Source organism: Chanos chanos, chromosome 15 (assembly GCF_902362185.1).
Source record: "Chanos chanos chromosome 15, fChaCha1.1, whole genome shotgun sequence".
In the NCBI taxonomy this organism is placed as follows: Eukaryota; Metazoa; Chordata; class Actinopteri; order Gonorynchiformes; family Chanidae; genus Chanos; species Chanos chanos.
In genome coordinates, this window is record NC_044509.1 from 12,012,757 (window position 1) to 12,028,397 (window position 15,641).

Consider the following 15,641-nt stretch of genomic DNA (forward strand, 5'->3'; position numbering starts at 1 on the left):
AACATATTTAAAACATATTTAACATATTACGTATTTTGTACTCAAAGCATACTGCTGTATAGTTACAACTGTAAATAATTTTCACCATGTCCAAATTAATAAGCAAATGAAATTTGATATTTCATGGCATTATGTTTACACTCTAGACGCCAAGTACTCATTGTGAGGGGTTACCCATACATCTAGACAGGCATGTAGTAGAACACCTTATCCGGAAGTAAACATGGAACAAGATGCTTGAGTTGTTTCGGATTTATTAGACATTAGACATTTATTAGATTTGCGGAAGATAAGACAAAATGGATCGATTCGTGTGGTCAAACGGACTGCTTGAGATGAACGAAACTTTAGTAATTCAACAAAGAGGTGTGAGACTGTACGACGGAGACGAAAAGGTATTCTAATCTATTTGTAGCTAGCGAACTTTTTAACTCACCAGCTCAAAAGTCTTGCATCGATACTTTGTTTAGTCTCGCTACCATACGATACTAGTCAAATACCTGCGGACCTGAAGCTGACAGCATTAACGCTGTCTTAAGTCGAGTTTAACCCAAGTCGTGTATTGCGCTCACCCAGCTGCTCGTGGTCCTTAGCTAGCCATTATCAAATCTCATCCAAACTTGCAGGGACCGCCCGTAATATACATATATTAATTCGTTGTGTCCCCACAGGCTAAACTAGATGTTGGGGTAGTTCTCTTGAGCACCCATCGGTTAATTTGGAGAGATCAGAAGAATCATGTAAGTAATGGCCTTTGCAGCGCTGTTTGAAATTCTCTGGAGGAAAACTCAATAGTTGTCATTATAAAAAAAACACTCTCTATTCTCTGAAAACCAGTATGTGATTTTTCATACAGTTGTTAATGTATCTGACCGCCAAAAACATCTATCAGCAATTCAGTGGAACATACTGTACAATTTTGTTCTTGTATCATGTCATTTTGTGTTTCTCTGCAGGAGTGCTGTATAGCTATACCACTGTCACAAATCATATTTTTTGAGGAACAAGCTGCGGGTATTGGTAAAAGGTAAGTATGCTACAACAGCTGCACTGGCTCCTTAGTTTAATTACATTTTCAATACATAACCCCACCCACTTACTATCAATCCTCCTGTGGTTTATGCCTTCTCCCACCTCCCACTTGCTCCAGTTTCATTTATTCACTCCACCCATTCTCGCCACATTCCTCTTGAGACCCTCCTCCACACTGTCCCTTTCCTACAGCTTGAGTTCTGTCGGTGACTGCACCTTTTATGCAGTTTGTCTGAAACTCCCCCACAGTTTACATGCATGTTCCTCTGTAGCATCTTACAAGAACACATATTCAAGCTTCCGTCATCTCTATCCCACCCATTCCCTATCTCTCCTCTGCTCCTCAGGTTGTGGTTTGTGCCTTCTGTGCCTGACCTTTCCTACTGTGCCTGACCTTTCCTACTGTGTCTTTCATTCCGTCTTTTTTCCTTTCTTTTTAGTGTATTATTTGTTTATGATGTTGTACATTCCTACAACTACAGTTGTTATAAATATATTACAAGCTAATTCTGAATAATGATTGCACTAAAGAATTAGGCTGAGCAGTTAGGCATATAGGTTATGTGTTGTAACCTGTATCTCTCTCTCTGAATCCTAAAGTGCAAAGATTGTCATCCACTTGCATCCAGCCTCTGCCAATAAAGAACCAGGGCCGTACCAGCACAGCAAGTACTCCTACATCAAACTGTCCTTTAAGGAACATGGGCAGATTGAGGTAAATGCCTGTATCACATGATGATTGAGAGTTAATCTTTGTATCAGTTGCGATTCTTATTTTTCATATGATATTAACAAAAAATGTTAAATACCAGCTTGTGGTGGAAGTGAGGACATTTCAGTTGGTTTAATTTCTTTACCTGTATATTGATTTTTTTTTTTTTTTAACTCTAGTTTGGCATTTTTTCCCCCTCTTGAAACAATGGCTCTCTGCCTGTCACTCTCATGTTAGCAGTGTTTGTCTGGATGATTTTGACTGTTGTAAAATGACTGAGAGTCTGTGTTAAGTTCTACAGACGACTAACGGAGGAGATGACGCAGAAGAGGTGGGAGAATACTCCAGCATCTCAGCCTATTCCCACGGCAACAGGATCTCAGGTCAGAGAGAAGACAAAGGCAGGAATTCACTCAAAAATACCAAGTTCATAATGCAGTGAGGTTTTTGCCCTCATGGTGGTGCAGTTTTATCACATTTTAAAGGTTTTTATTGTGCAGCTGTTAGCTGATAACCTGACGCCACCTTATTTCATATGCTTTATGCTATTTTGTGTATTAAAGTGCAGTTTGCTTGTTTACTTTTTTATTTATTTGTTTGTTTATTTTTATTTGGTTAAGTCACTAAACCGGTTGAAAGAACACCTCTTGAATTGCACTGAGGGATTTTATAGCTTTGTGCCTAAACTTGGTGCATGGGCAAGCCCTTTTCCTTCCTCTCGCTGTGTTGTTGTGTTTGTGTACATGTTTGTGTATGTGTGTGTGTGTGTGTGTGTGTGTAAAATTGTCTGAGGGAGTGTGAGACAAAAGGGTTGATTTTTTTTTTTTTTGGGTCCCACAGGCAGGAAGGACACGCGCAGTCGGGATAGTGGGCATTGAGCGGAAGATAGAGGAGAAAAGGAAAGAAACGGACAAAAACATTTCAGAGGTGCAAGACTGTGATTGCAGGGGGGAATGAGAGAGAGAGAGAGAGAGAGAAAGGAAAAAAGAAAGAAAAAAAGAAAGAAATGGATGCTTGGCGTGCTAAAGAGATGACCAGAGCAGTAGCCGGCAGTATTGAATAACAGCGATCATTCACTCCTGCGGTCCAGAACATTCTCTGAGCTTTAGTTGAGGGTGCCTGTTTCTGGACCTCTCTGACATCTTGACATTCTTTGGGATTTCAAAGGTTTCCTCACAGGACTGAGGGCTGAGATAAGAGAGGCCAGCAGGGTGCTAGCATTGCAATAGAATGCCCTGTTAAATGTGTGTACCTGTGTATTCATCTGCCAGTCACAGCCTTTCTCTGTTGTTCTCTCCAGAACGGAACATTTTGTGAAGGTCAAATCCAGATCAGTCATGAGCCGATATCAAATGAATGGAAAAGAAAAAGTATATCACGGAAAATCATATCAACTCATGCATTGTTGATCTGGAGGCGTGCAGTGGTCACTAATGACAAAAACACTAATTCATATAAGCATATAGAAGGAAAATACCTGAACTGGGCACTGTTTTAGTCATCTATTGTCTCGTATTACTCAGGCCATTCAATTCAATTTGACATAATGGACATTGTCATAAAGCAGCTTTGTAGAATGCCAGGCCCAACATCCGCAGTGACCAAGTTCAAGGCAACAGTGTTCTACCACCAAGTATTAGGAGTAATAATCACTTCGTGACAGGAACCATGGTGAAGCTATGCGGCTGTTTAATGTAATTTGGACAATGCAGACTGAGTACATCATATTCCGTTGTGGTTTGTCACATCACTTGATTCTCCTTTTTTCCCCCTTTACTTCATCCAGGCGTTTGAGGATCTCAGTAAACTTATGATTAAGGTTTGTCCATCATTTCCCTCATTTCTCTTTGAACATTTCTTTTGAGCGTCACTGTGTTGCTCTTCTTCCAAAACCAAATTTTATCCTCTCCTCTCTCAGGCCAAAGAAATGGTGGAGCTGTCTCGTTCCATAGCCAGCAAAATCAAAGACAAGCAGGGAGACATCACAGAAGATGAGGTAAGGTTAAAATGGCGGACGTGACCTGACCGAAGGGATTCTACCGCTCACTGTTAGTCTTGGCTCTGTCTTTCAGGAAATCTCCAGAAAAGAGAGAAAAAGCTCTTTTTCTAGACTTGTTTTCTGGGGATGTCCTTTCTCTACTCCAAGTCTGTGTGTTCTCCAAAGCCACTATTTTTTAGTTCATAACACTCTCAGATTTAAATATCTTATCCATCTGCATGCTAAAAACGTTAAAGTACACCAACATTTTATTAAAAGATGACACGTTCCTCACAGAATTTTGTCTTCAAAAATTTAATGACACCGCATTCTTTTTTCTTTTTCTTTTTTTTAATTTAACTTATTAACTTACCGTGGTAACGTACAGACAGTATTTACTTTTTTTTCTCCTGCTCTGTGAATGACAGGTAAACACTGAAATGTTTTCCTTGTACTTATCTTGTCTTTAACAGACAATCCGCTTCAAGTCCTATTTACTGAGCATGGGTATTGCTAACCCTGTTACCAGGGAAACGCATGGCTCAGGCACTCACTACCACATGCAGCTGGCCAAACAGCTGGGGGACATGCTGCAGGCACCACTGGAGGTAAACACATGGTCATCTCTCTGGTGTGTGGGTGTGTATAATATGTGTAAACTGTGTAGATAGCCCTTCATTTATTACAGGTAACTAAGCTATGTTTTATGGTTAAGAAAAACATTGTGTAGCAAAGCTGGGTTTTTTTTTGTAAAGAACCTGTCATAAAATTATTGAAGACATGAATGCCGAGTTTTTCAAAGTAAAAACAAACTGTATGTTACATTTGAATTTGACTATCATTTCGAGGAGGTCTTAGGTTTGAAGGCGGGGTTAAAGGATTGTAACATCAGCAGTAGTCAAGTCTCTAGAGGCTGTCTAATGTGTCGGCTCTGTGTCAGGGAAATGTAACGTTCAGTTGGTGCTCTGTTGGAGGAGTATTTCACCAGCAGATCGAAAAAGTCTTTGAGAGGATTTACTGAGGTGCATGGCATGATAGTCCTGTCAGATTAGGAATTCTGATAGGGAAAGCTACTCATCTCATTGTCCTTAAAGGCCAGTTACTCCCTGAGTAATGGGAGTGTCTTTCACACCCCCCCCTTTTTACCTTGGAGTCAGGTATTATGACAGTAATTGTACAACTGACTAAAAGTCAGGGGGTAAAAATAGGACTGAGTTTGGATTGAAGAGGTGGAGTTGATTAACCCTGAGTCATGAGATCTCAGAGGAGTGTCTTGGATTTGTAACCCCCACAGTGGTCATTCCAGGCCAGACCTTTCATTCACTTGTACTAATGATCAGTATGTTGTCTACTGTGTTCCAGACCTTTCAGTTAATGTCAACTCTCTCTGTCTCTCTCTCTCTCGTTTCAGGAGCGTGGGGGTATGATGGCTCTCACTGAAGTTTACTGCCTGGTTAATCGGGCCAGAGGGATGGAGGTGAGTTGGATCCGTGTCCCATGTGGTTGTAATGTGAGAGGCCAGATAACCTCTGAGTAGTACTGTTCCTAAATCCATCACACTGACACATAACAGGTGTAAGTCACTAACCTTGTCATGCTGGAGAGAACAGCATAGGAAATCTGCCTGCACTCGTGCCTTGGGCAGGAAATGGCTTGGAGACCAGCCTGAGAGTGGTATCAGGGTTCTTCATTATAGATCTAATCAGAGTTGATCTTTGTCTCTCTGATTAGTGGGATTAAGAGCAGGGCTTCTGATAGAATGGCAGTCTGGACTGAAAAAGAACATGCTTACTGTTAGTTATATCAGTCATCTCTCTGCTTCTATCTATCTATCTGTCTGTCTGTTTAGCTATATTTTTTATTTATTTATCCATCTGTCTCTCTCCTTCAGCTTCTCTCTCCTGAGGACTTGGTGAACGCCTGTAAAATGTTTGAGACGCTGAAGCTTCCGTTAAGGTAAGAGTGCTGCAGCGTGACACAGCAGGCTGAAGGGGGCCAAGTTTGGCGAGAGAGAGAGAGGAATCCATCAGCTACTTCTTGTCCAGCTTCCTGTTTTCAAAGAGCATATCCGCCCCGTACCCCGTCTTCAGTTTCCACCTTTCATAAGAAAACAAAAGCACAGTACACCAATCTCAGTGTAGCATTCAGCTACAGGATAAAGAAAGGTCGCACACAGATAGCCTGGTTCTCTTTGTCTTAGCTACAGTGAGCTGAAATTTACAGGATGTTTGTTCAAGTGCTGTGAGATGAAATATGAGGATAATTGTTCTGGGGTTATTAGATTAAACCATGTTCTCTGTCCTGAATTATTCATCACAGACAAATGGTGATGGATAAAGAACAGAAGTGCTGTTCAGTCATTTTAATGTGGCCTTCAGTGGATGCTCTTCCCTCCAGTAGAAGTCTGTTTATCACTGGAGTTTATGCTTAAATAGATAATAGGCTTATAATCAAGACGGATAGATTCACTAAATCTGAACCCTCATGAGCTCTCTCTCTGTCTCTCTCTCTCTCTCTCTCTCTCTCTCTTTAGGTTACGGGTGTTCGATAGCGGAGTCATGGTTGTTCAGCTGCAGTCTCACAGCGAGGAGGAGATGATAGCCTCTGCGTTAGATAATGTGAGTGTGTGTTAAATGAACACTTTACCCTGGTTCGGCAGTCCACTAATATAATTCCATCTGTAATTTCACTCAGAGCAGCCTTGCACTGCGTTTCCCAGGCGCTCGGTTTTCACGTTTAATTACGGGTTTAGAAACTTAGATCGCGGAGTCTGTCTCCAACCACAGTTCCACAGGGTTTCCCCATTAAACCCTGTCTCCTCATGTCTTTCCTCTGGTAGTGGTCTTTTATATGGAACAGCCACCCTTGCTCGTGGGCTGTTATCTTCCCCAAAGAGATGTTAAGTGTGATGGATCAAAGTTTTTTGGACAAGACCTCATCAACAGATGTGTCCCGGGGAGAAAGGAAATTGTGTTTTGGGTTGAAACGCTGGAGTGTGCACGTAAGGCGTGTCCAATTAGAATTTTCCATCAACACCGAGTCCAAGGCACATGCGGTTCAAAAGGAATGTTTTTTACATAGCTGAAGATAACCAAACATCTCCAAGCAAGAAGGATTCTAACCTTTTAAACCCAGGCAGGACAATATAACGTCCGTCTGCCAATTACAGCAGAGCCAAAGAACGAGAGAGGTCCTGGCCAAAACTCTTCTTATTGCATTTGCATGGTTATTTGTCTTGTCGGATGGAGAGAAAACACAGGAGTTAAACTGAAAAACAAAAAACATGCATGAGTTATCTTTTTTGTTCCGTAATCTTGGTGTTTTCTCATTTTTCCAGGTGTCTGAGAAGGGATCACTCACTGCTGAAGAGTTTGCCAAGCTTCTAGGACTGTCTGTTCTTCTAGCCAAAGAGAGGTACTAAGCCCAGCGTCTCATGTTTAGTTCTACTACTACGTTGTTCTTTCGTCTGTTCCAAGGAGAATGTCATTTGTTTTTGTCTTTTTCTGTATTTGTCAGGTTGCTGCTGGCAGAAAAAATGGGACATCTATGCAGGGACGACTCGGTGGAAGGCCTTCGTTTTTATCCCAATTTGTTTTGACACGTTCGGCCAATGTTTTATCAATGTTCCTTTCCTGTAGGCCCCTCAGGCCCAGCCTAAGGGAGCTGATTGTCCTTTAAACTGGGAGTGGAGCTCTAAAACTCTTCCTCCCTGGACCCCCCATCACACTCTCTCTCTCTCTCTCTCTCTCTCTCTCTCTCTCCCTCTTTCTTTCTCTCTGGTGCTCTCTTTCTTTCTCCTCCTCACAGCTGTGCAGTTTCAACATGTGCAAAGATTCAGTAATGTTCACCAGGGTACTTTTTTCATTTTACATAATCTTCTAAGGCTGTGAAGAAATCAATGTTACCAGCTTTGTATGGTGGAACGGTCCTTTATGCAAATTCAGGAAGTTCACCCCCCCCATCCCCCCCCCCCCCCGCTTTCCACCCCCCTAAAACTAGACAAAGGGACCTGGTTAGCAAAATGAGAGGTCTGCAGTCCAAAACATGAGTAGTAAGGACATTTTTAGTTGTATAATAGAACACTTGAGTTCTCTTGATTCAGTGCTGTATATTTTCAAGTTGATATCAGTTTTATGGATGTCATTCATGCTGCACCTATTAACAGTGCTGATCCCAACAGAATAGCACCAAACATTATGGTCCCATAGGTTGTTTTCTGTCTGTTCTACAAGTGACATGCTTAATATAGTCAGATCAATTGTACTTACTGTTAATGGCCTTAAAACTTGACTATTAAATAAATTACTTTTTGACAACGTTGGTCTCCTCTTTGTCAGTATTTATTACTCTCAAAGTGTATGCAAAATGTTTTAATCAAGTGTACATACACACACATATACATATAAAATACAGATTATGTTCCTTTGATGCACAATTTTGGCCTATATTAAAGATGTGATCTCTCTGGATGCTGGAGTTGTATTTGGATATCAGTCATGCTTCGAAAAGTAGAGAAGGCATCACAGGTTGCTACATAAGTATGTGTCTGTCCTTGTCTTTGAGGGACATGGTAATGACAGCCATTCTGTGTGAATTATACAACGGGGGGAGGGGGTTCAACTTTTTCTCCAGGGCTATATAGCATAGGATATATAAATATTTTGTTTTTACCTGTTCTGGGAGGGTCCAAGTCTTAATTAGGAGTGTCAGCCCCCCAGCCCCCTGGTAATTTGAACCCTGATTCTGCTGATAGGTTATCATTTGTAATGGTAGACAATATTTCTATGTAGGTAATGCAAAGATCAATGTTTGTAGTTCCGACCGTTTTGCGGTGATGGACAGCTGTAAATTGCTGTGAAATGAAATGAACTAACTCACTCTGTTGCTCTGGTTTTACTTCTACAGTTGTTTAACAAAGACATTTCTGGAATTTTGAGCTTTTTTTTCTCTTTCTTTTGAAGATTGCTTAATATTTGTCTTGTGACAGTGGATATCTCTGTGGGAATATACTGTTACATTCATAGAGTATCGCAGCGTGCTCCCTAGAGAAACGGTAAGTGATAAATCGACATCATATGCAACTTACTGTACAAAATGAATGGTCAAACAAAATTGTTTTCCCTGAATCCAAAGCCGCACTTTAACTTAATTAGCTCCGTAATTGCCGATAGGGGGAGCACGGGAAAGCGCGGTCATGGTCGTTATGTTGGACAACGGTTGTCCGCAGATACGGGCTGGCTTTCATCAGCGTGCAGCGAGAGGTCCCGCTGATCGTCTCTAATCTCCAAGAGCAGAGATGACACTCCGTTGACTATTTGATACGTGAGAGTTTTGTGCACTCGCCAGGAATAGTAAGTTACTCAAAAAATTATATTTCATACTGTGCTGTTATTTATGCGTAATTTATCAGTGGCATTTTGACAGTCTCTGCTCGTAAAAAAACAAGTAATTGAAAATTGAGAGACTATAACAACAATATGTATTTTAAGTATGTTTTATTTAAATATACGTATACAGGCCTATATTTTTGATAGTTCTGAACAATGCAGTGAGTAGCACAGTTCGTAGCGACTACATTGCCTGAGCATATACCGCGACATATTGCGAGTGCTGAAAATGAAAATACAAAAAAAAGAAAGAAAGAAATGGAAAATGTGTCAGAGTTGGATATCGTTATATACCGTCAGTGATCTTTGTCCAATAACACATTATCTGTCTCTTTTAATGATGTAGGCATGAATGTTTTGTTAGTGGTTTAATGTCTAATCTCGAAGGTGGAATAAAGGGAGTGTGATTCCAATATTACAGAGGAGGAGAGGAAGGAAGAAAGAAAACAAATTTTAATCTCACTTCCACCTTAAGTACTCAGTCGTATAAATGTGGAAAAAAGAATAGCGTTGGCATGAAAAGCTTTTCTGCTTAACCGCTCAGTTTTATCAATCTGTCATTATCAAGTCTTATGTAAATCAATTATATTACATATCATTTCAGTATAATAACATTGTTATTTTTGATGGCACGGGCAAGAATTGTGATTTGAATGATGGGATTGGCACCGAAGTTTCAATCTTATGGGGAGATTAATGGTTTCCGAGGGGAAAAGCGTTATATTTTCCGGACAAAAAAAAAGAAAGAAAACAGTATACATGGGTAAAATGAATCTCCAGGGAATGCCTGTTTGGTCTATTGAAGAGAGAAACGAGATTCAAACTTTGTTTTCATGTGCACCATAAAACTCTATTCCATTTTTATTCTTTTGGATAAACTATATGGAACAAAAATAGAACTAATTACACCGTTCTTTTGATGCTTCCATGTCTAGCCCAGGTCTCTGGGATGCAACCAGCACAGATGCACATGTATTCCACTCAAGCCGGGTTTAAAAGGTTTACGCTGATTTGTTCTGTAACTAACTGGGCGTGAATGGCAGAGGAGGAGGGTGAAGAGGAGTGAGAGAAAACGGGGTGCTCATTTATCGGAATGACACAGGAGTGCGCCTCAGTGCTCCCTTTTCTGCTAGCGCTCATGGGGTTCGGTGAGTGATCTCTTTGGTTGCAAACTTATCACGTAATGTGTTCACACGCAGACACGTCCACATAAACGCACACTCGTGCTGCATATACATCAAAACAAAGATCCTCTGTGAAAAATCACAGTTTCTCTGTTCTTATGCTCCACCTAGTAATGAGCTAATGTGGAGGTTGATGATGACTAATGAAAGAAGAAGGTTCTTATCCACTGTTTTCTTCTTTAGTTTAACACTGATTCATAATTTCAGCTGGGAAGCAACTCGCACCGCTTTGGCCTCATGTCAGTAACCTCCTGGGAAGGGTTATTCTGCTGCAGATATTATAAATAAATGATAAAGAAGGAAAAAAAGGTGGATGTGAACCCTTATCTTTCATCACTTGTGTGTATTTCGCTTCACGCACCCATTAGTCCTGAGCTCCTCGAGCCAGAAAAGTTTGAAGGTCAGTGCTGACCAGCTCTTACTCCTCTCTGAGGGAGACTCAGTTGAAGAAGGAAGAGCAGGGAGGGTCAGTTAGTTTTCCTGCCCACTTTTTTTTTTCCCTCGGATAGATTTCTTTTTTCAGGAAGTGACCTATACACAGCGGCATTTCTAAATCACAATGGCTCTTCAAGTGATTGTGAGGGATGAAGAGACTCTTTTAAAAGGAACCGTTTGTACTTTAAAGTTTATTGTTGTGTCAAAGGATTTTAACTGTGTTCCTTTGCACACATGGACAAAATACTGAATGGATGTATTTCCTCTAAGTGTTTTGCACCACTGACTTGAACTATCCTTGTGCTTCAGATCAGAGCTTAACAGGGTACAACATGCTTGTGTTATAATAGTAGAAAATATAAAAATAGTAAATCATTGAAACAAGAGGTTTAATAAACTTCACATGTTAAAAATTGCATTCAAATGCTTCCATAAGAAATTATGCCCATATCCTTACTGAGATTTTTGAGAGACCTTATTCCTTTTACCACATAAATTACATTACATTTAAAAAAAGCAAAATATTGCAGTAATATACACTGAAAGGCCTGAGACTGTATTGGTTAAAGCTGATTCTGTACCTTCTGATTCTTATTTTTAATCTAAGGCAGTTATGACAAGCTACAGTTTTCTTAATGTAGAGCAAAAGTAGTACAATTAAGAAATGCACAATGTACAGTTCTATTAGGCTCTCAATATGATAAACAGTATGAATTGCAAAACAGTGAGCATAGCACAACATAACATTGAAAACTGAAAGTTACTATAGTCCAAAGGAGTCATGACCTAAAACAGGGTTCCCAAAGCTTTCTGTGGTGTTTTGATGTCGTATTGATTTTTGCTGCTCATGATTAGTGGCTCATTTTTACCTGGGAGATCAGTGTATCCTCATCCACTTAGAGACCACAGTTGTAGGATAAAACTGACAACCAGCAGGACTTTGCTTCTCTAGGAATGGGTTAACCAAGCCTTGGTCCGGAGCAAATATACGAATACAGTTCTGTATTTTGAGGTGAAAATACATTAAGTTGATGCAGATCATCTTTAGGTTTGTAAGTGCTCCTGAATTAATGTTTTGTATCGTGTCTCTGCTTTAGTTACAGCTGGCATTAACCTCTGGCCCTCTGTCCACACTGCTCTGAGCAATGCCAGTGTCTTTGTGGAGTACCACACTGACAGCAATACCACTGGCCGAGAGATGACCGTTCATTTAGTCGACATGAATAAAAATGTCACCGTGCTTACCAGACATATCTCTTCAAACCAGTCAGAGGGCTCACTGGAGTTCAACTGTTCCTGTTTCCTTTATGCTGGTCATTTCAGATTTAGACTTATGCAAACAATGGACTCAGGTGACACCACAAATAGAAGCACCATCTGGTGGTGGAGCCCAGAACTGTATGTCCAGTGGCCAACATTTCATATCTCAGTGGACCGTACTAGTAACCACAGTTCCAGTGCCTTCCAGATTGGTGTGTTCACCAATAATGACTTCCATGCTTGCTCAGACAGCAGGGCAACATCCCTCTACCTGGAGGTTAGCTACTTGGAGCACAACCAAATTGGGACTCAGACCATTGACAAAGTGCGGGACCGTAGACGTCATGACATCAAACTAGTGAAGTCCCAGCATGTGGAGATTGACTGTGCCCTCCATCTTACGGAGCAGGACTTCATTCAAGTGTCCCTCAAATCTCCACACACCGAACAGGACATTAAAAGCCCAGGACCTGTCTATCTGTCTCGCATCTTCTCCTATAAACTGCTGGTGGACAATATTTACAAGAGTGGTTGTGACAGCACCGTTGTGGTGCGTCTTGTAAGCCCACCCTGTGCGGTCACTAGCGGGAAGGTGGTGCTGTACCGGGAGGAGACCAGGACAGCTACTGCTACCGCTGTGGGCACGGAGGTGGGTAAACAGTCTCATTTGGCCTACAACTGGTTCACGCACGGACAGAATGAAACGGAATTTAACTGCTCTGTGTTCGACCTTGGCAAGAATAAGTACTGTTTTCACTTTGTGTTAATCTACAGTCAGGCTCACAGCAGAGCTCAGACGTGCGTCATTGTGCAGAGGAATTCTGGTGAGCATTGCTGTTAAGCATTTTTTTTTTTTTTTTTGCAAAGTTATGGAAATTAATGTTTAAAGTAATGACTTAAGTAGGCATTTAATCATAAATTAGTATATCGGCTTTACAGTGGTTGTGTTGTTTCCTGTAAAAGTTGTAACCAAGTGAGTGGGCTTTTAAGATAATACTGTATGTATCTGTCATCACATCCAATTATTTGATCAGTGAAGTTTAAAAAAGGTTCCCCCATCCTGTCTGTGTTACTTGTGGACAGAGACCTGGGGCCCTTGGCAGTCATGGAGCGGCTGCAGCGTGACCTGTGGAGAGGGTGTGAGGGAACGTGTCCGTGAGTGTCTGGTGCCCTCTGGTGGTGGCATGCGCTGCACTGGTATGGTGAGGGAGCAATCTCACTGCTCACTGGAGGACTGCACTGGTAGGAATACTATTAAAAAATAATTAATAACAAATACAGAAATAGCAGATACAAATCTGTGAGTTTTCAGTATCAGCAAAAAATAGAATAAATTTTAGCATCTGAAAATCTTATTTCTGTCCTTTTCAGATGTACCCCAACTCTCTCCTTCTGTGACACCTCCACCAGCTGTGGTCTCTCCCCTTGGAGGGAATCTTATGGCTGTAGCTGGGATTTCTCTGTGTCTGGCTGTGATCCTTGCCACTGTTCTTATCACAGTATGGAGGAAGCTGTGCCACACTCCCAAGTGCAGTTCAGTGCGACGTAGTTCCATGCATTCTCCCAGTGGCAGGAAGAACTCTGATGAGGCATCCATATGTGGACATAGCCTGCAGAGACCTAGCTTCTCCGAGAGCCTACAGGCTGCCCCTCCTCAAAAGGGGTTTAGCCTTTCCCCTACCACAGGATCATCTGAAAGACCCCTACTCACCCATCAGCAGAGTCTGTCCCTTCCCCTGCCTCTTCCTCAAGATCCAGAGAGGATGTCTCCTTCTGGCCAGAAGATTGTGCCACCAATTTTTGGCTACCGTTTAGCACAGCAACAGTTGAAAGAGATGAAGAAGAAGGGCTTAAAGGAGGCCACTCAAGTTTATCATGTCTCACAAAGTCCAGTGGATGATACCATGTTGGAAGCCACAGCTTCCACCCCTGTGGAGGTAACACCAGTACCACAAGACACCGACAGCCAGGAAGATGCTAACGTCAACCGTTTCCGTATCAAATCCCCATTTGTAGAGACCACTTGGACACAAAAAACATCTGCCACCTTACCTGACAGACTTAGCTCCAGAAGGGATCCAATCCTGGGTAATAGTGGAAGCTCTCAACGTTATGACCGCACAGCAGACTGGGTGGAAATGGTAGAACTGAGCACACTAGGCTATTCCAAGAACCCAAACTTCAGGAGGACGTCTAGCTTCCACGAGAGCAAGCAGCAACAGCAACTCCCACCACGGCCTTTCAGGGAGAGGAGCATGACTCAGGTAGCACCAAGACAGCTTCCTGAGGGTAGCTGCAGAACCAAGGCATGGGAGCACCCAATCCCAGAGTTGGAATACTGGTCCCAGTCCAAACCTAGAATGCCCGATAACTCGGTTGACCATAGGCGCCGACCCTGGATAGAACCTATGATATCCCAGTCTGAAAGCAAATCCAGTGTTACGGCACCGATTAAGCCTGGAATAGGGTCAACCAGTACATCAGAACCCAGTAGCAATCGTCATGTTGGAGGGCAGGGTCTGTCTCTTGCCCTGGACAGAGCTGAGAGGGCTGAACAGAACTGGAGTAGAAGGGGGCCCTCACCCATCCAGAGGAACATCTTGGCCAGAAAGCTTCGAGAGGCCAACTCGTCAGCCTCTGGCCACCGGCAACGCAGCTCCACGTTCTCAAGCTCAGAGCAGCGCAGGGGCCGGTGTCGTAGTCTACCCCTTTCCGCTGACTACAGCAACTCTACTTATGGCCTCAGTGAGTCTGAACAGCGCATGATGGACATCTCTGGTTATTTGGGCGAGGAGGACTGAATAAGGATGGTTAAATGTTCAGAAACTCACCTGCTCAGAGAGTGGGTGCACTTAGGTTAAACCGACGACAGATCCATCTCACAAAGAAACTCTAAGGGGAAGTGTCAGGTATTCCACGATGCAGGATTTCTCACCAAGCCAAATAATTTGAGGTAAAAATTAAAGCTGTCCAGTAGCAAAACAGCCAAAAAAACAACAGCCTTGATTTGTGAATTAAGCTAACAGAAAAATCCTGCCTCTGCAAACTCCCCTGCTGTAATTTAGCATCTGAATTCAATCATAGCTCAGAACCATTACTTGCTGGCACAACACTCATCTTCCAATGAATCTAAACTGGACTGAAACTGAGGCTACCTGTAGGGCCACTTTGACCCATCTCAGGGACAGTGTACGATAATCCTAACAAATATGACCAAAACAAAATCGTTTTACCTCAGTGCCCAGAGACAAAAGTCACTGTTTGAGACATTTCACACTGGAAAATGGCATACCACAATTCTTTACGGCATTGACTGAAGTTTCTCATCATTAATATTATGTTTGTATAATTGTATGTGCTTTATTATAACAGTTTGACATCATTTCTTTTTGTGTTTTATTATTTCTGCATATAGCCCCTTATGTCTGAGTGTATTGTGTATAGCATTTCCTCTTATCAGTGCCACTGGAATAATATATAGTTTATTTGGGGGAAAATGAAACCCTGACAGTACCTCATTGTATTTAGAAAGGACTAGGACAGTATGTTTTTACAATGCCCATTTATTGAACTATACTTATTGACGATTAATGACAGGTTCACACTGTTGTATGCAGATACAATCAGATAAGAGTTCCATCTGTTAAAAACTT

At 41.9% G+C, this 15,641-nt stretch overlaps 2 protein-coding genes across 3 annotated transcripts; both read left to right on the forward strand.

Moving 5' to 3' along the window:
• The first annotated feature begins 254 nt into the window (after window positions 1-254).
• On the forward strand, window positions 255-7,671 carry vps36 (vacuolar protein sorting 36 homolog). Of its 2 annotated transcripts, none has more exons than XM_030792604.1 (14): window positions 255-395; window positions 672-740; window positions 957-1,027; window positions 1,633-1,747; window positions 2,038-2,127; window positions 2,585-2,671; window positions 3,531-3,563; window positions 3,663-3,740; window positions 4,196-4,330; window positions 5,134-5,199; window positions 5,614-5,678; window positions 6,256-6,340; window positions 7,060-7,136; window positions 7,239-7,671. In XM_030792604.1, exons 1-14 carry the CDS (start codon window positions 300-302, stop codon window positions 7,318-7,320), a joined length of 1,149 nt encoding a protein of 382 aa, XP_030648464.1. In that variant the 5' UTR covers window positions 255-299; the 3' UTR covers window positions 7,321-7,671. The 2 variants fall into 2 exon arrangements, with proteins under 2 accessions (XP_030648464.1, XP_030648465.1); XM_030792605.1 differs by having other exon boundaries at window positions 255-368.
• Window positions 7,672-8,984: 1,313 nt separating this feature from the next.
• On the forward strand, window positions 8,985-15,216 carry thsd1 (thrombospondin, type I, domain containing 1). The gene is made up of 5 exons (XM_030792582.1): window positions 8,985-9,073; window positions 10,045-10,257; window positions 11,826-12,812; window positions 13,072-13,230; window positions 13,360-15,216. Exons 2-5 carry the CDS (start codon window positions 10,203-10,205, stop codon window positions 14,787-14,789), a joined length of 2,631 nt encoding a protein of 876 aa, XP_030648442.1. The 5' UTR covers window positions 8,985-9,073; window positions 10,045-10,202; the 3' UTR covers window positions 14,790-15,216.
• The last annotated feature ends 425 nt before the right edge of the window (window positions 15,217-15,641 follow it).